The sequence below is a fragment of the Moschus berezovskii genome, chromosome 17 (genome assembly GCF_049115385.1).
Source record: "Moschus berezovskii isolate FMDL1 chromosome 17, NW_MosBer_1.0, whole genome shotgun sequence".
Classification (NCBI taxonomy): Eukaryota; Metazoa; Chordata; class Mammalia; order Artiodactyla; family Moschidae; genus Moschus; species Moschus berezovskii.
In genome coordinates this window covers 13,120,983-13,145,106 of record NC_142476.1, presented here as the reverse complement: position 1 = coordinate 13,145,106, position 24,124 = coordinate 13,120,983, and the positions used below count along the sequence as shown (strand labels likewise).

Genomic DNA, 24,124 nt, shown 5'->3' with positions numbered 1-24,124 from the left:
GTGAGAATGTTTTAAATTTCCTTTTGACATTCTGACAACAGGACAGACAGGCTGTGTCCTTCTGCCCAACATCCTTGGAGACAGGTGTTCCCCTGACTGACTGGTCAGGTGGCCATGATGTCCATTTTTATTTGCAGCGGCCCCAACAATTAAACCTGCACAGGTAATTCCTACATTGCTAATCTCTAATTGTATCCCTGCTCTCATTATTTCTTTCGCTCTTCTCCCCTTTACTTAACAGGCAGTGTTTTTTTTAACCTGCTTTAGAGGTGCTTGTCCCTTCTATAACTGGAGATCTCAGTCATTTGGAGTATCATTTGGACCGTTTTCAACCAGGCATCATTACAGAATCTCTGTGAACTCGGCTAACGCATCTCACGATGTCACACCCGTGCTTTTTAATAATTGTGTCATCTGGTGGCCAGAAAGCACGCTGCACACCGTTTATCTTGCACAGTTAAAAAGCAGTCCTTCCACGACACACCTACCCCGATAGCCAACCCTCTGGGGCGGCCCGCACGGCTGCTGGTGGCCGCAGACAGGGGGCACGGACCCTGGCAGGAAGCCCTGGAGCGGGGTGCGGTGCCAGGAGGGGGCTTCCCAGCCCAGCTTCCTCGGCCCCGTGGGCTCAAGTGAGGGGGGAAATCCAGAAGGACAGCACGTTTGCTGTCAAGTCCTCTGCTTCCCCACCAGGGAGGCTGTGGGTCAGACATCACCACCCGTGGTTGACCGTTTAAAAGTTGGCACAGGAAAAGAATACATTTTAAGCAGGAATTGAGGATGCAGTGCAAATGAGGTGATAATGTATGAGATATGTATGATAAACAAGGGGAAGAGAGAGGGAAGGACGGAAGGAGAGAGAGGAGGGGTCAGTTAGAACTGCACTGGCGTGAACGTTAGTCTGGGATCCAGCTGACTTCTTCAACTGGTGCATTCTTTATCCAGATTAGTTAAGAAAAATAACTTGAACACGTGTAATATTTTCACAAGCATTCTCTCCACTCTCACCCCATCACGAGGTCTTCCCATCGCAGGGTCCCCGCTGGCCCTGCCCTTCCAGCTCCTCAGCGTAGAACCCCTGGGGTCTGTCACAGCTGGAAGCCGGGCATGTGAGCGCGGTCAGAAGCACCTGTGAGGGAAGGTTCTAGGACCAGCCTCACAGGGGGCGTCGTTTCCTGGGCTAGACTCCCCTGCGATGACACCTATCTTCACTCTCGACCTGTTTCGGAAGGGACAGGCTTGTACTGCGGCAGAGGCCAGGCACGCTCTCTTCACCAGCCCTGGCCCAGCCACAGGAGGGGGACCGGCTGGCCTCGCACTGGTTCAGTCTGCTCATCGTCCTGTGAGTGTCCAGAGCAACGGGTGACACGCAAGACAGAGGGAGCCCTCTCCTGTGGTGGTCCCACCACTCGGAAGTGGCTCCCTGATCTTTAGAGGGTTATGGGAACCCCAAGCAAACGGTGAGGAAGGGTCTCATCAGAGCCAGTGGCCGCCCCGTGCTCGAGAAGCCGCCTCATTTCCGCACTGATGCCTGGTTTGTGTTGAAGCTGGTCCCACATCTCTACTCTTCCGGCGTCTGCCTGAACGACTGGAAGCTCTTTCAGAAGTTTCATTAGATGTGTCCTTTCTCTGCCTCATCCATTCTGCACTTGCCAGCCTCTCAGGGAATCCCCTTTGGAGACAGGGCTCCGGGAATATCGATGCTGCAACCCTGGGAGCAAAATTCAGCGCCCTTCAGAGGGTGGGGGGAGCTTCGTCCCGCACCTCCACTCCCACCGACGACCGAAGCTCCCGGGAACAGAAGGCCAGCGTGAGTCAAGGCCCAGAGGGCAGACTGGAGACCAGTCCAGCTCCCAGTTCTGCCGCCAGCCAGCACCAAGTAAAAGAATACAGACGACAAGAACACCGTCAACCCACTGGGCTATCTGAAGCCTTGAATGAGAGAGCGCAAACACAGATAGACACTTAAGAAATTTGCTGACATTGCCCATTCATCATAAATATGCAAGCTCCACCCCCTTACAAGCTAAAAATGCTCAGACGGCTGTTACAAGATATTTATTTGCATACATCCAGCGGATTTCCTTTCTGCCAGGACTTCTGTTTTAATCGGAGAAATAAGAACTGGTCTTGATTAGATGGTGAGGGATTTGTTTGCTTTGAAATAGTGAAGGTAAACAGTTTCTCTGTTCACCTCACACAATCTAAGATGTATGCCTTTTAAAAAGAAACATTTCTATCCACAAATGTCAAGCATCTGGAGTTTTTTTTTTTTTTTTTTTTTGAGATGTGCTTGGTGCTTTGTAGAAGTGTTTCTTTAAAATTTAGGAAATGGAAGCTTCCTTGTTTCTTCACAGTGCTTCAGAGCTTCGTTGCTCAGTCATGTCCAACTCTTTACAACCCCATGGACTGTAGCCCACCAGGATCCTCTGTCCATAGGGATTCTCCAGGCAAGAATACTGGAGTGGGTTACCATGCCCTTCTCCAAGGGATCTTTCCAACCCAGGAATCGAACCAGGGTCTCCTGCATTGCAGGCGGATTCTTTACCAGCTGAGCTACCAGGGAAGCCCATGTTCCTTTACAACTGAAGAATAACCACAGCGTGTTCACCCTTGAAAGATCCTCCCTGATTCCAGAGTCACTGTTGCCTTTGGTCACAGCCAGGTCAACTCCCAGTTTGCTGTTTGTGATCTAATGTCACTGCGTGGGAATTTAAAATTTTTTCCCGGTTTTCTGTTAATGAAGGACAACACAAAGTGGGCAGATTTCCACATATCAAATCTTAAACAGTTACTTCAATCCTGCTGCACAGGATGAGACTTGTTACTAATACCAGCCACATCTCAGAGAGTGGTCTGGAGCTGCCCTTGAACTTGACATGGGTCGGGTCCCTGGGCCACCGCCAGGCATGGGGAAGGCACACCCAGTGCTTTGTCTCACGTGCTGGACACCCACTTAAGGTTGGAAGTGCCCGTGAGACACAGCGATTTTCACCCCAGGTCCTTGGGGCTGCAGGAGCAGCCCCCTCGCCATGCGGATGAGCGCAGGGTGGAGGTCAGGCAGTGCGGAGGTCAGGCAGTGCGGCGTCATCCCCGCTGACCCTGACTCTTACCGGAGCGCTCTGGGTGACCCTTGGGTCAGGAAGAGCCTTCTCTGCACTGGAGATGCTTCACAGCAATGAAGTCATCACTGTGGGTGAAATGACTGAAGGTACCTTACAGTCTCACAGGCGGCGTCCCGCCTCGTGGAATCACCGTTGGAATTCACTGCAAACATGAGGAACCTGAGACCTGGTGCCGTTTCCTCGTTCCAGGATCATTTGACCAGTGAGGCGTTCACAGATTTAAAATCACCTCTTTTCGTTTTTCCCAGCTGCGGAAACGCACAGACCAGTTATTCCCCTAAACAGTCAAGCACTGGCTGTAATTCAGCCTCAGGGGCACCATCTGCCGACTCTGACATCCACGATGCCCGGTGGGGAAAGGTGAGGTGACCACTCTTCCTCGTTCCCTTGCTCTGCAGGCTTGGAGTTGAGCACAGCCTTCTCCAGGACAATATGGTCGAGTGTAAGGTGTTGTGATGCCGGTGCTCTCCCTGCCTCAGCAAAACCCAGTCACAGAGACGGGTGGAGCTTCCTCTGCCGATGTCTCAGGCTCTTACAAGCTCTCCTTGTCTTTCTTTCTTTTTTCTGTTTTTTCACTGGGTCTTCACTGCAGCACGCAGGCTTTCTCTGGTTGCAGAGCACAGGTCCAGACTTGCGGTGCATGGGTGTAGTTGCCTCGCTGCACGTGGGATCTTAGTTCCCTGACCAAGGATGGAGCCCGAGTCCCCTGCGTTGGAAGGCACACTCTTCACTGGACCACCAGGGAAGTCCCTGAAAAGTTCGCATCATTAAACAAACAGAAAACAAACTGGTGATGGATTTTCTGTCTTTCACTAACAAATACATATCCCTAAGCAGTTGCGTGAATTATTAATTTATATCCAAACAGTTGATAAGGATTTGTCTTCAGTGATCTCGTTGGGTAATCAGTATCCCTTCCTCCCTGGTTCTTACCCCAAAGACCTCTCTCTTCTTTTTATATCAAATGATTCTGATAAGTATCAGTTGGCTGAATGATTTTTTCCTTCATTCAACGTCTGATCTTATTGAGCAGAATTTTAATAAGCTGAGGAAAATGGTGTAATGATAAGTAGCAAGTATATCCACCTCTTGAAGGGTCAGTCAGTCAGTTCAGTTCAGTCACTCAGTCGTGTCCGACTCTTTGTGACCCCATGAATCACAGCACGCCAGGCCTCCCTGTCCATCACCATCTCCCGGAGTTCACTCAAACTCATGTCCACAGAGTAGGTGATGCCATCCAGCCATCTCATTCTCCGTCGTCCCCTTCTCCTCCCGCCCCCAACCTTTCCCAGCATCAGAGTCTTTTCCAGTGAGTCAACTCATCGCATGAGGTGGCCAAAGTATTGGAGTTTCAGTTTTAGCATCAGTAGTTTTGTTTTAATCCTGCAAACTAAAGAGAAACCTTGGCGGTGTTCATCGGCTGCATCTAAATAACAGTTCTCCTGTGGGCCGAGGGCTGCAAGCATCCTCCTGACTGTGATGGTACCTTTTAGTGAAGGTGGATACAGAACACGCGAATTACAAGAAACCTCACTAATTCCTAACAGTTGCACTTCAACAGAAAGCTGAATTCACATGCAATTAAAGAAATGCCGTTTTAGTGACCTCACCCCAGTGCTTCCTCTGAAATAACAGAGTCAACACGGAAGGGTGGGGTGCTGTGAGAAGAGGACTGGAGGCACCAGGAGCAGCATTAAAAAATCCGCAGTTTTCCTTCCAGCCGTTGCATTCGCCCTGGTGTCTCAGAAGACGGGTGCTGGGGGCGTCCCATGTGCTGGTGGGGAGGAGCTCAGGCAGAGGGAAAGGCTGTGGTGACACGTCAAAGAGCGAAACAAATACTTCATCCTCAGAAACTGTAAAACGTGATGAGCCTACATTCCGTCAAATGCCTTACAGAAAGCCTTTAACATTTTAAAGTTGGATTTTAAAGCAGACGACACGTTAATGGTAAGTTGGGTTTTGTTTTGTTTTTTGTCTGTGCTGGGTCTTCCTTGTGGTGCTGGGCTTTTTTCTAGTTGCAGAGCCGAGGACTCAGAGCTCACAGGCTTCGCTGCCTCAAGGCGTGTGGGGTCTGAGTTTACCGACTGGAGATCGAACCCACAGCCCCTGCATTGCACGGCAGATTCTTAACCGCCCGACCACCAGGGAAGTCCCAATAGTGCTTTTAATTCCTTGAATTTCTGATTCTGCTGCTGGTTTCAGATAGAATTTATTTCTCATGAATTAAGATATTTATACTCTGAAACGGAAAGGCATCTTTTAAACTTCTTATCAAAACGAAAGCCCAGATACAGCCTCTGATTTTGCATAGAGTTGAATTTGCATAGAGTTCAACTTGCTGAGTCTTCATTCAGGAACCAAACACGAATAGCAGTGGAGGTTCTCGGTCCCTATTTCTGGCTGCTTGGGAGGCAGAGTTCCTTACCTCATCTCACAGTCTTGTACTGGCTTACCTGTCATGGGTTTCATCCTTTTGAAATAACCAGTGCTTATTCTTCCAAATAACGTGTGTGTTCTATTCGCATCTTAGTTTCCGTTGAAATGAGTAAAAGGAGAACTGGTTTGGGGGTGTCTGATTCGTTTCCGTCTCGTCCCAGCTGCCACTGGGAACACTGAAGCCGGGCCACAGCCGTGATGTCTCCAGGGCCATGGCCGTCACCCCGGGGAGTGGATGACCCCAGACTGCCGTGGACGTGGTGCCCTGGGAGAGTCCGTGAGGCTCCTGCGCAGTCAGCCGGGGGCTCTGAGGTCTGCGCGGTGCACATTATGCAGAATAAACTGCTTCTCCGGGGGAGGATTCTGAACTCTTTTTCCCAACACTGCCACCCACCCTGTAGTTTGCAGTCAGCTCCTTCTCCCCGTGGACCCTCGGCCCTTCACATCCCTGGCCCCGTCTGCCTCCTCCCAGGCCTGGAGGATGGGGAGCAGGCCACCCCTGGCCCTGCAGCCACCCTGTGGCCTGTGGACTAACCGGCAGTTTAGAGAAAAAGCATTTCTTTCAAATGCTGAATTATGAAGGAGTATTGATTGTATAGTGGAAATATCTGGAAGATTACCTCTTTTGTCTTCTGGACCAAGGCTCTAACGTGCAGAAAAGCTTCAAGTCAATTGCGTATTGTGAATATAACATTGTTTACTAAATGTTCATTTATATTCTGAAACGTTAACCTCCCCCTTTATGTTTTCTCTTAGAAATAACCTCTTCGAGAGTCCGTAGGAAGTTCTCAAATACTAACCAGAGCTGAGTAGGTCGGGCTTTTTGCCCCTCACTCTCCCTCCAAATAAGATTTTAATTGGCTAAGCTAATATTGGATCCAAGTTCATAAAAGTTTGAAATCAGATCATTAAATGCAAATATGGTCTTCATCCCAAAGACGATAAGAATGCCTTTAAGCTAATATTTTTAACAAGAACGGTTGGACAGCGCTCTCTTGTAAATTTTATCATACCTGAGGCGGTTTTCTTCATTCGATTAGCTGGAAAGCTGAATTTATCCCCAGGCAAACCAGACAGAGATCCCAGGCTAAATTCAACAACTGGAGCTTAAATTTGGTTTAATATATCCCCACTTGGATCTGCCTGTTTAATTCTCTTTCATATGATAACGTTGGTTTATTCATAGGCTTGACTTGCCACCTGAACAAACTGAAGACCATACATAACCTTATTTGAAGAGAGTAAGAAAACTTGGCCAAAACCACAGAAATTCCTGAGTCAAAATCAAAAATGCAAACTTGTGAGTCGAAACCTATTCTGGGACGTGACTACGGGAGTGGGGAGAGGAGCTTTTCCCTGAAGGCGGACAGGTTTTCCTGCATGTGGACGTGTTGTCTTCTGAGCAGAGAGATGGTCTTTATGACAAGGCAAGGACCGAGGCTGCCGAGGCTGGCCGGCCAGGGCCGCTCCAGCTAGAAGTAGTTCCTGTTTATCAAGCACTGTGTGCATCTGCCCTAAGGAGTAAGTCTGTCTGACACACAGTTTCATTTGAAATTTAGGGTTCTATCCCGTGCCCCTTTCAGCTCTGTTTCCTGCTTCAAACGACTCCATTAATTCCCAGTCAGAGATTTTTGGGGTTTTTTTGCCTTTCATTCTGCATGCATTTTTATGTGGCTTTCAGTATCATCTGGCATATAGAACTTGATAAAACTTACGAGCTGCTTCAATTCTTGATCTTAAAACCCCTGCAGTATGGCCTTCCTTCCTTGTGTTTATACCCTAGCATTCTGGAAAACACCCGTGAAGGAAAGGATGAATGCCCTGTGTCAGCGGTGGGCCGGACGCGGCTCACAGTGCCCAGACAGGCTTTTCTCAGCATCTTCAGATGACGCACCGCTTCATAGTACCAGGCAAACCAAATGTTTTTCCTTCTGAAGTTCACTGAGCTCGGTTTCATCTCTTTTTCCAGAGCTGAACAATAGAAAGGCAACCTGCTGTTGTATCTGAGGTTGGTCGTGACTTCACGCCGTGCGGAGCTCTGAAGCCGCCTAGGGCTCTAGTCGCCGGGGCTGTGGCTCAGGCAGGATTAGCAGGCCCTTCTTAGGGAGTTAGTCAGCACGTGGTTCCTGCTCGTGGGAGCTTGGTTCCAAGTGGCGAGTCTTCTCAGGTCTGTGCTGGGCATCTTGACTTCCCCAAGGAGGCTGTCTCGCAGGGGAGGCAGAACACGGGCTGTGGGTGTGGGAGGGTCCGATCAGACGTGTTCAGAGGGCCTTCCAGACACACGCAAGGCGAAGAGGGATGTGTACTTAATGTGAGAATGCGTTCTTCCATTCGCCGAGTGTGAAGGGGGCTCCGACTTTGCCCAGGCCCCGTGGTAGGACGGGGGAAAGTGGCCATTGCCAAGGTCGACATCCCGTCGCCACGATTGACAGGTAACCACATGACACCCGACGCCCCCTGCGATGGGCAAACAGAGCACAGTCCACAGAGATGGGATTGGAGAGGGCCCCTGGAGGCCAGGGTGTCTGGGCCGAGGCCTGGGGATGTTGGCTGATGATCAGAACAGGGAAATACGGAGGCAGACAGCAGGCTTGGGTACCCAGGGAATGGAGGGCGATGTTACCACCGAGCCTGCGGTGCCCACTCGCCATTTGGGCAGGAGGTCCTGAAGCCAGGATGTGCAGAAGTGGTTGGATCTAGAGTGAAGTCACGCCCTGGAGCCATCATCCTGCGCCTGGAGTGCACAGCGAAGGTGGACCCCGGGCAGAGGAAGTAAGTGCCCTACACATGGGAGGCGCGGAGCAGCCCAGGGAAGCCGGCGGGCCTGGCACTGTCATCAGTGTGCACAGCCAGCACCGGTTCAGGATCTGTGTCCCTAGAAAGCACAGTGCATAGTGGGGTTGCTGCTTTTGCTTCTGATCATGAAACGGTTCTACACAAAAGAAAAACACAATCTGCCGTGAGTTTGATGTGGAAGCACGAACAGTGTGTCAAAGGCCAAAAGAGGAAGAAGGAAACACTTTGGTTCAGGGCCGCGCAGCATTAGGTCAAGAAGCGTCCTCTGCAGTCATCCCTTCTGCGTCGGAGGGCGTCCCACATGCTGCCCCCCGGCCTGGGTATGCCTGCCTTCACAGCACCCCTCGTGAGGGCGACAGGCAAGCTTAGAGATCAGATAAACACTTTATAAAGAATTAGATAAGTAACTGCACTGTGAAGTCGGCCAGGCAGGCATCAGCAAGAAGGTGCAGCGTAAGGGTGTGAGCTAAGGGAAGCACAGAGTGGACGGTGGTCACCCTTCAGCTGCAGGAACCTGGTCCGTGGGAGGAACACACATTGCGGGCAGCCTGGAGAGCCTCGGGGATGGTCTGGCTCTGCAGAGCGGTGCTTCTCAGGTCGTTGTTCTTTTGTGTTTAAACACCACACCAACAGTACCATTTTCAATGTTTAACTGTGGTGAAATACACAGCACATAAAATTTCTTGTTTTTCACTGAATTGTAGTTGTGTCAACAAAGGAGACCAGCGTGTCTGGAGAGGAGCCCGGCAGAGACGTGGCTCAGGGTTGGACCCAGGCGAGGATGTCGGTGCTGTTCTGAGAAGGAAAAGTGCGCGAGCTCAGTGGAACGGCGGTGTGTTCTGGCTGCGCTGGGTCCATTGCTGGCGCAGGCTCTCTCTAGCTGCAGCGAGCAGGGCCTGTCCTTTGCGGTGCACAGGCTGTTCGTTGCAGTGGCTTCTCTCCATGCAGAGCGCCCGGCCGTGGGCTCGAGGGCTCAGTAGTCGTGATGCACAGGCTGAGCCGCTCCCAGGCACGTGGGATCTTCCCGGACCAGGGACCAGACCGCATCCCCTGCACTGGCTGGGGGATTCTTACCCACCACACCACTGAGGAAGTCCCTGAGTAGTGTTTGCTTTGACTATTTGAACGAAGCCATTTGTATTTAATTGGTCTACACTCTGTAGATCCCCGGACCAGGCCGCCTGACTTGGGTTAGCACTCCACAGCCCGCTTTGCACCGTCTGTGAGCTTTGTGGTCAAGTCCACACAGAAACCACACTCCCTCCCCTCCTTGCAAAAGGGGTGCCACGTGGATGCACATCAACTGAGGCACCGTTTCCCTAACATTGTGTCCACTCTTGGCTGCCTACTAAACAGAGTTCAAAATAATTTGCGATTCAAGCCCAAAACCATCTCGGGGAATCGAAGTCAAGCCGGGACAGTTGAGTGAAAACGCAGCTGACCAGGTGGGTGCAGAGAGAGACGTGTCACTACGTCTGTGTGGACAGCGCAAATCCAGCACCTTCCTTCCAAAGCTTGGACTCCTAGTCACGCAGTTGTGGACTCTTCGGGCTGGGTGATGGGAGATGGTCGAATGCAGCCCTTGCCCTTCAGGGACCAGGAAACTCAGGGCCCCAAAGAGAGATGCACCCGTGATCTCACAGCTGGAGACGGGATCAGGACCGGAAGCATGGCGTTTGGTTCGTGCACGGTGTTCTTTTCCACTGGGGAGAAAGCTGCTGCCCGTTGGTGGTGACGAACTCTGAACGCAGAGCTGACACACGCACAGCCCCCACGGGTGACGTTCTTTATGCAGCGGCGCTTCCTGAGCCTGCGCTTTCGGCAGCCCCAGGAGGCACTGAGTTAGTAGTTTTTGTTTGGGGAAATTGCACTTCAAAATTAAGAAAAGAGAGTGGAAAGTCTCTAACTGAAACTTAAGGCTTGGCCATGTTTTCCTGAATATGCTTTGTGATTGAGAATGGGATAAGTGTGCAAGGAATCCTCTACCTTTCACTGATTTTGGAAAACATCAGAGATACTGGTTTGTCCATTAAACAGCCCCAGTGTCAAGAGCTGGGGTGGGGAGGTGTGCAGAAAAGCCCTCCAGGAGGGCACTCACGACTCGGGTCTCTGCTCAGTGTCACTGTGACTTTCTATAACCATGACCTGGGGCTTTACGACGATTAAGGTGTCTAATACATAAATATGGGCTAGTGTTAAAGAGCCCACCTGTCAGTGCAGGAGACATGAGAGACGCTGGTTGGATCCCTGGGTCCAGACGATCCCCTGGAGAAGGAAATGGCAACCCACTCCAGGATTCTTGCCTGGAGAATTCCATGGACAGAGGAGCCTGGCGGGCTACAGCCCATGGGGTCACAAAGAGTTGGACATGACTGAAGCAACTTGGCATGCATCAGTATGAGTTTCAGGGGTATGTTACTTCATTCAGATTCTCTGAAAACTGTTCATTCACAGACCTTGAGACCCTTTAGAAGCTGAGCTGTTGGACCAACCAGTACGTCCCATTCCGAAACCCCCTTAGGTGGCAGGAACTTGGGGCTGTGTGACACTTTCACAGTCTAAAGAGGTCTGTGAAAACAACCTTTGCAGGTTGACTAATGCTGGCTGAATGTTAGCCATTCCCGCCTTCTCTGGGTCTGTCCTTAACTTAGAAATCGTGGAAAAGCTATTTAATCTTTCCGAGTCTAAATCTCATAACCTGTAATGCCTCCTCACGAGAGAATCCTTGGCGAGTTGGTAGTCTCCAGACTCCCAGCCCCGGCCCCTTCTCGTCTCTCTCCACACACTCCCTTGACTCCTGGCATTTCGTCCTCACCTGACCACTGATGGCTCCCGCATCTGGACACCAGTCAAGCTTCCCTGCTGAGTCTGGACTGCCCCGCCCCCCCCCGCCCCCCGTCTCCAGCCATTTGCCCTGCATCCCTGGGGATGCCCCACGTGCCCCTGAACTCACTGTGGCTGCACCTGGACTCACCACGTCCAGTGCCTCCTGCTGTCCTCCTGCCGGGGTGCAGGGGTGAGGTGCCCATCACTCTCCCCCTTGACAGACACCCAAACCACCAGCCAGGGCCTCTGCTCTCTCCCACTCCTGGTTAACCCGGGGCCGGCAAGCCCTGTGGCGGGCACGGCCTGGATGACCTTCAGGCCCACCCTCCCCTCTGGCCACCGAGTTTGTCGCCTGTGGTCCTGTGCACACCTGCTGTTTCCCACTCAGAGAGCTGACCGTGTCCTTCCTTCACATCTCGCAACGCTTCTGTGTAGCTTCCAGGACAAAAGGCAGACTTGTACAGCACCCCCCACCCCAAACCTTACAGTCCACCCTTCTGTACCCGCTCCTGCCCCGGTGCCCACCCCCAGCCCCCCCAACCCCGCAGCCCTTCACAGAAGCTGAGCTGCTCCGAGGACCCGTTCCCTGTTTCTGGGGCTCTGTGTGCGGTCGCACCTCTCACTTCGGCGTGTTGCTCAGCTCACTCTGCCTCGTTTCTCGAAACCTCTCAGACATCACCTCCCCCAAGAACTCTTCTGCCCCTCGGTCCTGTGTGTGCCCGGGGTACCCACCATTTGTCTCTAGCACTTGACCCAGAGCCTGTCTTTATTCCTATATCTCCATCATCTCACACAGGGCTGAATGAAGGAATGAATTCATAGGGTGTATATACATAAGGTGTGAAGTAGTAAAGCACGGTAGTGTGCTTTGTCATATATAAAGCTCCAGCTAGTTTTGAGGGGATCCAACCAGTTCATCCTAAAGGAAATCAGTCCTGAATATTCATTGGAAGGACTGATGCTGAAGCTCCAATACTTTGGTCACCTGATGGGAAGAGCCAACTCATTTGAAAAGCCCCTGATGCTGGGAAAGATTGAAGGTGTGAGCAGAAGGGGACAACAGAGGATGAGGTGGTTGGATGGCATCACCGACATGATGGACGTGAGTTTGGGTAAACTCCGGGAGTTGGTGATGGATAGGGAGGCCTGGCGTGCTGCAGTCCATAGGGTCGCAAAGAGTCGGACATGACTGAGCAACTGAACTGAACAAGTTGTAAGGGCTCATTTCTATGTACAAAAATAATACATATCCTATATGCCCACATTTTTACACACAGTTCCTGCCAAAGACTTAGATTTTCTTGTTCTGTGAAGACACTGGATTGTCTGTTCTGGTCACTACAAATAGTTCGTGGCTAATAATCATACACATGTGTACACATACACAGATTTATATAAAGGACTTCAGTTCAGTTCAGTCACTTAGTCGTGTCTGACTCTGCCACCCCATGAATCGCAGCACGCCAAGCCTCCCTGTCCATCACCAACTCCCGGAGTTCACTCAAACTCATGTCCATCAAGTTGGTGATGCCATCCAGCCATCTCATTCTCTCGTCCCCTTCTCCTCCTGCCCCCAATCCCTCCCAGCGTCAGGGTCTTTTTCAGTGAGTCAACTCTTCACATGAGGTGGCCAAAGTATTGGAGTTTCAGCTTTAGCATCAGTCCTTCCAATGAACACCCAGGACTAATCTCCTTTAGGATGGACTGGTTGGATCTCCTTGCAGTCCAAGGGACTTGCAAGAGTCTTCTCCAACACCACAGTTCAAAAGCATCAATTCTTCTGCTCTCAGCTTTCTTCACAGTCCAACTCTCACATCCATACATGACCACGGGAAAAACTATAGCCTTGACTAGACGGACCTTTGTAGGCAAAGTAACGTCTCTGCTTCTTAATATGCTGTCTATGTTAGTCATAACTTTCCTTCCAAGGAGTGTCTTTTAATATCATGGCTGCAATCACCATCTTCAGTGATTTTGGAGCCCAAAAAAATAAAGTCTGACACTGTTTCCACTGTTTCCCCATCTGTTTGCCATGAAGTGATGGGACCAGATGCCATGATCTTAGTTTTCTGAATGTTGAGCTTTAAGCCAACTTTTTCACTCTCTTCTTTCACTTTCATCAAGAGGCTTTTTAGCTCTTCACTTTCTGCCATAAGGGTGGTGTCATCTGCATATCTGAGGTTATTGATATTTCTCCTGGCAATCTTGATTCCAGCTCGTGCTTCTTCCAGCCCAGCGTTCCTCATGATGTACTCTGCACATAAGTTAAATAAGCAGAGTGACAATATACAGCCTTGATGTACTCCTTTTCCTTTTTGGAACCAGTCTGTTGTTCCATGTCCAGTGCTAACTGTTGCTTCCTGACTTGCATATAGGTTTCTCAAGAGGCAGGTCAGGTGGTCTGGTATTCCCATGTCTTTCAGAATGTTCCACAGTTTATTGTGATCCACACAGTCAAAGGCTTTGGCATAGTCAATGAAGCAGAAATAGATGTTTTTCTGGAACTCTCTTGCTTTTTTGATGATCCATTGGATGTTGGCAATTTGATCTCTGGTTCCTCTGCTTTTTCTAAAACCAGCTTGAACATCTGGAAGTTCATGGTTCATGTATTGCTGAAGCCTGACTTGGAGAATTTTGAGCATTACTCTACTAGCGTGTGAGATGAGTGCAATAGTGCGGTAGTTTGAGCATTCTTTGGCATTGCCTTCCTCTGGGATTGTAATGAAGACTGACCTTTTCCAGTCCTGTGGCCACTGCTGAGTTTTCCAAATTTGCTGGCATATTGAGGGCAGCACATTCACAGCATCATCTTTCAGGATTTGAAATAGCTCAAACTAGGATTCCATCACCTCCACTAGCTTTATAAAGGACTTAGTAATAGTTAATTTAAAATATTGTTTCAGTTTTGCCAGAAACAGAGCATAGACTCTAACTGCAGGCGTCGGCACTTCAGAGTGCCCTGTCTGCCCGTCTCCAACCCCAGACAACCCTTACTCTTTATTCAGGCAACTTGGTTCACACGAAAAGAGGTAGCATGTTGCTCTCCAAAAGTTGCTACAAAATTATCTCTACAAATTATTTAAGGTTAGCCCTTTAAAAATAATTTTAAAATGATTTCCCAATAGAAAATTCGTTTGTTTTGTCCTCTGCTCGCGTTATCAGAGGAAAAGGTCTTCGCAGGACAAGTCACAAGCCAGTTTAGAGGTCGCCCCTCCAGAAGCCTCAAGGGGAAGCAGTATTGTCCGGGTGCGAAGTGGTACCTCTTGCCCCCACTTTTGTATCTTTGAAAGGACCGGATGAGATTTCTTTTTTTCCCGCAACGTGCGGAAAGTTAACAAAGATAATTATATTCTCCGGCCATTTGAGCCCCCAGCCCCCAGCCCCCTGGCTCTGTAGAGAACCAGTCTCCCAAAAGAGCGGGCTGTGCGGGAGCCGGGCCATGCGGCAGAGACCAGGGCGGCGGAAAGTGGCATCTTTAGCTTCAGAAGGAGGCTGAAAGCTGCGTGTGACCGAAAAGCCAGCTGTAATGTATTCAAGAAGACCTAAGGGTTTACTTTCCAATAAGGATGGAAGAGACTCTGGGCCCCCACTGTGAGCTGATCGTCAGGCTGCTCCATATAACAAGTTGGTAATTAGTCCCTGAGTGGGTAAAGTAGAATAGATGATAGGAGATGGATACTTAGAGGAGGCGCTCAAAATGCTTTTTTGCTGGTCATCAAAATTTAAAGGCAGGGGGAGAAAGGGTTGGGGGTGCCTCTGCCTGTTTACGTACTGTTTCCGACTCAGAATTTGTAATGATGGGGTTCATTAACTTGCGTTTCTAAATTGTATTAAGATGAAGCTTACATCAGTTTCAAAGAAATGTGTAGTGTGCCAAACGCAGGAGGCTCGGGGATCTGGCATGACGCCCCAGAAGAGCTGGGGGCGGATTTTGGTCTCCTGTCGATCTCCCCCAGCTGGGTCTCCTTCTCAAACCCACATGTGGGGCAAGGCTGTTTCATCTGGGAACTGAAGAGCAAATCGCAAAAAGCAGATTTCCAAGGACCCCAGAACATGGAATAATTTGTCCAAATTTTGCTTTCTCATATAATTAGCTATCAGTTCATTCACGAATTTCCAGCGTTATGGACTCCTGCTAGAGGTGAGTAAAGACCCCCGAGGCCTGCCAGCACCCATTTGTTACTTGTATTGTGGGGCTTGATTTGTAAGGCAGCATCGCAGAGAAAATGATTCGCATTTTAAAGGTACTTCATGTTCAGTTTTTTAGGATAGGGCCTCAATTAGCCTAAAAATGAATTCCATGAGCTCACTTAAACCTGGCCTCTTCCTGAAAAGTACACACACGTGACCCTTGTGAAAGAGAAAGTTCCAAGTCTTCGGAGAGGCGGTGGCACCGTGTTTGGCACTTTTCTTCTCTACTTGCTTTCCCTTCTGAATTCACAGTGTTTGAAGGTGGTGGTCCACTCGTCACTGTTGTTCACGCGACACGCCGGCTGTGCTCCCTGTGTCGCGGGCTGTGTATCTCCCTTCCCCGTTTCCCTCTCCCCACAGGTGAGCACCACGTTGTTCTTTGTATCTGCGAGTCGGCATACTCGCAGATACAAAGTTGTTGTTGTTATATTCACTAGTTTGTTGTATTTTAGATTCCACGGGTAAGTGATATCACACAGTATGTGTCTTTCTCTGTCTGACTTACTTCACTAAGAATAACGCCCTCCAAGTGTATCCATGTTATTGCAAATGGCAGAATCTCATTCTTTTTTATAGCTGGGTAGTGTTCCATTATTCCGGAGAAGGCAATGGCAAGCCACTCCAGTACTCTTGCCTGGAAAATCCCATGGACACAGGAGCCTGGTAGGCTGCAGTCCATGGGGTCGTTACGAGTCAGACTTGACTGAGCAACTTCACTTTCACACATTGGAGAAGGAAATGGCAACCCACTCCAGTGTTCTTGCCTGGAGAATCCCAGGGACGGGGGAGCCTGGTGGGCTGCCGTCTATGGGGTCCAACTCTTTGCGACCCCATGGACTGAAGCGCACCAGGCCTCCCTGTCCATCACCAATTCCCAGAGCTTGCTCAGACTCATGTCCATGGAGTCAGTGATGCCATCCAACCATCTCATCTTCTATCGTCCCGTTTTCCTCCTGCCTTCAATCTTTCCAGTATCAGGGTGTTTCCCAATGAGTCAGCTCTTCGTATCAGGTGGCCAAAGTATTGGAGTTTCAGCTTCAGCATCAGTCGTTCCAATGAATATTCAGCACTGATTTCCTTTAGGATGGACTGGTTGGATCTCCTTGCAGTCCAAGGGACTCTCAAGAGTCTTCTCCAACACCACAGTTCAAAAGCATCAATTCTTTGGCGATCAGCTTTCTTTATGGTCCAACTCTCATATCCATACATGACTACTGGAAAAACCATAGCCTTGACTAGAAGGACCTTTGTTGGCAAACTGTTCCATTATACATATATATACATACATATATACATTTGTTGTTCAGTCACTCAGTCATGTCCGCCTCTTTGCAACCCCGTGGACTGCAGCATTCCAGGCTTCCCTGTCCTTCACCATCTCCCAGAGTTTGCTTGAACTCATTACACCTTCTTTATCATCTCTTGATGGACACCGAGGTTGCTTCCACGTCTTGGTATTGTGAATAGTGCTGCTATGAACATTGGGGTGCATGTGCCTTTTCCAGTTGTTGTTTTCATTTTCTTCAGATACGTACCCAGGAGTGAAATTTCTGGGTCATATGGTAGCTTCATTTCTAGTTTTTTGAGAAACCTTCATGCTGTCTTCCACAGTGGCTGCGCCAGTTTACATTCTCCACGTGGAAACACCAAGTTCTGCTTGTCGGATGGAAAATACGAGAGACTAACAAGGGGCCATATCGCACACCCAGATGCGGGCGGGGCAGGTTCTCCCTGGAGCGAAACTGACCCGTTGTCAGAACACGTGGACTGAGACTCGGTTATTCAGATCGTGAAAAGGCTCCCACAGGGTTCTTGAGTAGAACACACTGTTACACTTAAACTGTTTTACTTCAGGGAGAGATTTATGGTATAAGTCGATTTTTGAAAGCCAGTGTCAAGCTAGAAAAAGAAAGGAAACCGACTTAGAAGATACACAGCAGCTCAAGGGTTTCCCAGGTGGCTCAGTGGTAAAGAATCCACCTGCCTTTGAAGGAGATGCGGGAGACTCAGGTTCAGTCCCTGGATGGGAAGATCCTCTAGAGGAGGAAATGTCACCCCACTCCAGGATTCTTGCCGGGATAATCACACGGACAGAGGAGCCTTACGGGCTGCAGTCCATGGGGTCGCAAAGAGCCAGAGAGCACACACACAAGTGACATAAAAAATATGCAGCAGCTAACGTCATAGGTCATTTTATAATCAAGCAGCTTTTGGACAAATACACCTAAATATAAAGCAAACAATTGAAGAAACCTCTGGGGAGGCCTTGACTAAAGTATAACACAGTTCTCATCCCAAGATGCTGGCAGTTTCCATGGGGAAATGAAAGAGGACAGAGCTGAGACAGATCAGCCGGAGCTGTGATTGGGAACTTCCTGGTCAGTGGATGACAGGAACTCAGTCAGAATGGTTTTTCTTTACTTCCTTCCTTCCTTTCTCTCTCTCTCTTTCTTTCACTGTGTAGTTTTAATATCAGAATCATTGCCCCTGGATTACAAACTGCCTGTACAGACAGAGAAGCAAGGTGGACACTCAGTAAGCAGGTGCCTTTGGGACAACCAGCAGCGCAGCTTCTGTTACAGTTAACGATAGACATATTAAACAGGATTTTCCCTCAGAAGGACAACTGCTTGTGTGTCTAAACTTTGGGGAGTTCGGACCAGTATTCGTAGACATTATCCAGCAAATGCGGACCTGAAGACTTTAAGTGTTTGTCTGTAACAGGAGTAAGTGATTCAACCAGAACTTAGGATCTGTCCTTTGCTTTGTTTCTGAGCAGCACATTGTGTTGTGTTTCGTTTTTATTAAGAGAGTGCATAATTTATCACAGAAGGTTGAACCTTATTCTCAAAAAATACATTTATCAAAAAAGTTTCAAAAAAAACTCTCTGAAAAGACTATTGTTCGTTTATCTTTCGTTTTATTCTGTGCAAATTCCTGCATCCTCCCTATGAATCTCGGTGACTTTCATTAGCTTTTCTTGCTGTGACAATATCTGTCAATGTAGCATAAAATAATACTTCGATTTTTTTCCTATGATTGTGTTAAAATCACTCTAATGCTGGAATTTGCTTGTCTTTTTTTCCCTTTCAACTTCTTAATAGTATATAAAAGAGAAAACTAAATTATTCATTAGGTTTTAGGCTTAAATATTTTCTTTAGGTTGCACAGGAGGGTAAAGAGAAGCAGCGCTAAGAAGCTGGTCAGAATTCAGATGAACTATTTTTGAATGACTGGTTCTCTGCCATGATGCTCTAGGAAGGACCAGTGTCTGTAACCAGGGTGTGCGCCTCTGAAATTCAAACAGCGTGGCAGAGAACCAGGCTGACATGAACGTGCCTTTTTCTGTCATCTGTCTTGGTACAGCATGTTCAAGGGATTTCCAATTGTTTACATCTTATAATTTTGACCCAGATATAACTAATAAGTATTTTAATTAAATTCTAAGACATTTGAGATGAGACAGATGGAAAACGCGTAATTAACTGTCAGTTGCCACCCGTGTAGTGTCCGGTGGCCAACACCTCGGAAGGCACGAGCTCATCATCGGGTAGCATTTGTCTGTTTGTGCATCTCATTAATAAGTAATCGAGTATTTTTGACTCTCCCATTGCACGTTGAAGTAGCTGTGATCGTGCCAGTGCCCACGCTATTTCGGTACTAATTCCCCACTGTTTTTAATTTGGGGCAGAGATGTGGGGACGGAATTGGGGAAGCATGCTTCATGCAAAGTTATAGCTCAAAATGTAAACACCGAAATCATCCTGGACAGGTTTCAACAGCAAATGTGAGGCAGCCTGTTGTCGCAGCACGTAGAGACACCAAAAGGGCCATGCCCATGTGTACAGGCTAAGTGTCACAACGTACGGTGGCAAAAACTTGGGACGCGAGTATCTTGGTGACTTCACGGGGTTTGGTACGTTTAACCTTTTAGCCATAGTATTATTTGGTTTTCTGTGGAATCGTTCTTATTTATTTTTGTCCAATTAGAAGATAAAGCAGGGGGAGAGGTGCCTGCGTCTGTTTACTTTCTCAGCACGGATGATGTATGTAAACACACACACGTATCTATAGACTTCTCCCAGAGGCGTCTGTCTGCACACTGCAAACAAGTTGTACAGTTCACGTGAACAAACTCCAGAAGGGAAATCCACCATAACCGTTCTCCCCCGCTCACTGTCTGTGTGTGTCAGTCTGCCTTTTGACCGTGTCCCTCTTACTCCACATTATGAGGACCTGCAGGGCGAGGATCCTTAGGAGTCAGGCCGGGTGGATTGTCTGAATCCATCTCCTCTGTGTGAACAGCTCCTGTCTAGAAGGGAAAATAAAAAAAAAAAAAAGCAAAGTATCAACTGCGGAAACCACATTTAGGTTAAAGGGCACCGGCCATCCTGCTTGAACTCTGCCTAAAGGACGAACCTTTCATTTGATAAAGATCATTAGTCACCAAGACATATATTTTAGAGAGTTCCCAGCAGCGACAACTCCACTGGCAGTCACTGGAGTGTACCAGATGGTTCATTAGCATAGGCTAGACAAGTCAGAGGCTTTCAGAATCATTTAGAAAATGTCAAACAGAAACAAGAACCCTGTCACTTTTTATTAGAATTAACTACATCATAGCCTGGACACAGATTTCACCTTGGGTCAGAAAAATTAATACAGAGTTCCGTGCATTGTGTCATATACTGGGTTAAGATCAGTCTTCCTCAAGGGACTCATTTGCTGGCAATATATTATGATCCTTCTACTTTCGGAATCCTCAAACCTTTTCTTTTGTGAGATATGAAAAGAACTGACCTTGCTCAAAACCCACTGGTGTCTAATTGATTGGAGGCATAGGCAGAATTTCAACAGGACATTCTTCTAAAGCACATTTGTGACCGTTTCCTCAGGTAGTTTCCATGAGTGGGGCTGACCGACCATCCAGCGGTGTGTCAGGTGGGCTTTATGTCAGGAGGAAAATGCAACCCTTAATTGAAACATGCTGCTGTAAACAGGAATTAAAACACCATTGAAATATTGTGTTGTTGTTGTTTTTTTAATCCAGATGTCAAAAACCTGGAGAACTTCCAGCTGGTCGAAGGTGTCCAGGAGCAAGTCAACGCCGCCCTGCTGGACTACACGGTGTGTAACTACCCGCAGCAGACGGAGAAGTTCGGGCAGCTGCTGCTCCGCCTCCCAGAGATCCGGGCCATCAGCATGCAGGCCGAGGAGTACCTCTACTACAAGCACCTGAATGGGGACGTCCCCTACAACAACCTGCTGATCGAGATGCTGCACGCGAAACGCGCGTAGTCCCAGCCCCCAGAGCGCGGCTTCCCGCCAGAACAGAGACCAGTGGGTGGGGAGGAGAGGAGCAGGAGGAAAGGGGAACAAAATACTCTGAGTGGCTCGAGCAACGTGATTAAACACTTGCTTTAAAGATACTGAATTTAATAAGGCATAGTAGTCAAATACTGAATAGCCAACAAATGATGTATCAGGGTATTTGTATCGCAAACTGTGAATCAAAAGTGTCACATCCCCAAAGCGTTCCGTGCAAAGACACTGGAACGCAATGGACTGAACCCACAGACGGATCCCAACACCATGTCAGGCTGGAAACGGACAGAAGCTTTCTTGTATATTGAAACTGATCTCCGCTGTGAAGAAATCTAGGAACTGATCTGTGTTATTCGTTAGGCTTACGTGGCAGGGAATTTGAGCTTACAGAATTCCTCCATGGTAAAGCTGAACTGAAACCATCCTCAAGAATCCATCAGCTGCACCAGTAACAGCCCTCTCCTCTTCCTTCTAAGGACCCGGCACCTTCTGTCCTGTGATCCCGGAGTCTGTACCGAGGACCTGTGCTCAGCCGCAGCCCCCAGGAGCTCCGCCAAACCTTGAAAAGCCTAATCTTGACTATCTGTATCTTAGACCTGCCAACAGCTAATAAGAACAGTCCACTGATCCGTGAGCTTGCTATTTTGACTGTGTTCCGGTTTGTTTTGCCACGTGTTCATAATGTTTGGGAAAAAAGGCAGGCAGTGTCCCTCTTCTGATCCTATTACAAGCATTCATTAATATTAAGGGCAGCAACTATGAACTTTTAAAGCTTTAGCTTTAGCATTACTGGATTTCATAAAAAGTCCCAGCGGAAAGGCTTGTTAGGATACATCAGCCTTTTTAACCATCAAGGTTTGTAGTTCATTAAAAAAATACAATAGGAAACATATTTTGCTGGAATGTCAGTCACCGTTCTGAACTGGAAAACAACACGGAAGCATGTTAAGCTATGCAAAATAAAGGCGGGGGTGAGCAGATACATTGATTGACGTGTTGCAATTGATCATCCCCTGAACGTAGAAAGGAAACGGTGAGCCTGGAAAGATAGCAGTGTGCTTCAAATCTTCCCCAGTAGGGAAGGAAGAGAGTGATAGTGACCTTTGTAAGTCACTGTATAGACCAAAGTCTGCTATAGAACAAATATTGGAGGACAGAGAACTGCGAAACACAGTCTCCAGACCACGCTGTCAGTATTATCAATAAGCGATGCCAGAGATACAGAAGTCTTGCCTTACTTCACAATTCTCAAAGGTAGCAGATGTGGATCAACACTTCTTTAAAATAAAGTATTAATACTTTAAAGTCAAACGAAATAGAGTGTTTACATTCCTTAGGTCCCCTGGGGGGAGGTGGGGAGCTGTGATGTGACGAAAGAGCTGAAGTCGCAATTTCCTTAATGTTATTTTTCTGATCGGTAATTATTTTTAACAGTACTTAGTTATTGTATGTCGTGAGACACTAAAATCAGAAACGGGGATCTCATTTATATTTTAATTTCTTCTTTTTTGAAATTATTGGCGGCACAATCACTTGTAGAAACTGTAAAAAAATGAAAGTATCTCCTAGTCCCTTAATTTTTTCATAAATGTTTCTGGCTTTTGAATAGTTTATTTATATTGTATATCATAGTTTCAACTGTAGACAATTATGATGCTAATTTATTGTTCCTTGGTTTCACCTTTGTCTAAACTATAGCCAAGACTGAAGAAACCAAATCTATGTGTCTATTGTAGCATGTCCAGTTAGTGGAGCATAGTTCAGAGACAGAGAGGGGTCTTAATGAATTTAAATCACTCACTCGATTACATGTCAGTAAATCTTCATGGTTCTTACTGTAGTTTATTTAATGTCTATTGTAAATTATGTGACTTGTAGCTTCCTCTGTTTTCTAGTAAATTTAACGAGGGTGGAGTCTTATCTGGTTTTCTTTCCAAGCGTTGTAACTTGTATACCAAAGATATTAGTTATTACTTCTGTGAGTACAGAGAAGATTATTTTATTATTTTTATTAATCACCTCTGACACACGTCCAAGTGAAGGGTACCCATAGCTAAGCCGGGCCATGCTCATCACTCAGAGGGCACCTGTGTTGTCTCCATGGCTCAAAGGACAACAGGAAAATAGTTGATCAGAGTCCATACCCAAAGCAGTAAATAGAGCAGCATCTTTACTCTCCGCAAGTTGGAAAAGTGTCAACAGTTTATGAGATGGTTCCATCAATGTATATGGAACACGGGTTGAGACAATTTCCAGATCTGGGAGATAGTTATTTGGAGGGTCCTTAACATTGCACACACAAAAAAGATTTTCAAAAACAAATACATTGATCCCCAAAGTCCAAGTTTTATTTTAAATGTACAGTATTGCCCACTGACTATTTTATCTAAACAAGGCCACACAGTATTGTGTTGTTAACCTAATAAATTACACCATGAGAACAGTTAGAAAGATGGGGAACATAGAGACTTAAGCCATGCTAATGGTGACATTAAAGACAGAAGCTGATAAACAAGAAGGCCACTTGGTGTCCATGGCGCATGCTGACTTTCTCTGGTGTTTGTCATTAACTGGGCTGCAACCAGACATTGACTTAGCCACTGACCTATCAGCTACAGGATTTACTAGTAGAGGCAGACTTAGATATGAAGGTTTGGGGCTTGGCCAGGTTCACTGTCGTTGGTCTGTGTTTATAAACAGACAATCTGTCACATCTGGATATTTATCTTGTGGATCTTCTGCTGCCCCCTGGATCTGAATCCACACGCTGTCTAGAGTGTGAAGTCGGTTCCTTGCTGACATTACTTAACTGTATCCGTGAAATCAAATTGTCATGTTGCTTCTTGCCAGGAATTTCTCAACAAAATGGAATTTTTTTTCTCAGTATTTCAATAAATATTGATATGCCCAGCCTGATCATTTTTAAAAGTTTTTATGGTGTCCTCATTCGACAGGGTTCTAAAGCATCTAAAGTAACTGAGATCCTTGACTAGGAATGGAGTCCGAAGCATTCCGCACGCATACACGCTCCTCGGGTGGCCCACTGTCCTCCCTGGGAAACTTGAAGCCCTGAACTCAACCTGTGCTTAGCACTCCATACGTAAGGCGTTCTGTCTCACTTACTGTACAGCCGATGGCGATACCTTAGCGGGTCTGTCTTTGTGGCCCTCACTGTGTGCTAGTCATTTTCCCAGGTGTTAGGTCAGTTCAGCTGATCCTCGGACCAGCTCCAAAGTCTGACTCAATGGACATGAGTTTTTGCAAAGCCCAGGAGATGGTGAAGAGCAGGAAAGCTTGGCACGCAGCAGACCATGGGGTCGCAGAGAGTCAGACACGAGTGAGCGACTGAAGAGCAGATCAGCTTCACGAGGCAGCAGCCTCTTCCTCTGACAGTTTCTTGCTCAAAGTGGTACATTAGTCGGTGG

General features: G+C 47.8%; 1 protein-coding gene across 2 annotated transcripts in view; it reads left to right on the top strand.

The window, feature by feature from the left end:
• NR5A2 (nuclear receptor subfamily 5 group A member 2) overlaps positions 1 to 23,562 on the top strand; it is a 120,232-nt gene extending 96,670 nt beyond the window's left edge. For both annotated transcript variants that reach the window (XM_055418959.2, XM_055418962.2), the window contains exon 7: positions 20,425 to 23,562. In XM_055418959.2, the coding sequence (XP_055274934.1) occupies positions 20,425 to 20,672 (248 nt within the window). In that variant the 3' untranslated portion in view covers positions 20,673 to 23,562. The remainder of the gene's footprint in view (positions 1 to 20,424) is intronic.
• The last annotated feature ends 562 nt before the right edge of the window (positions 23,563 to 24,124 follow it).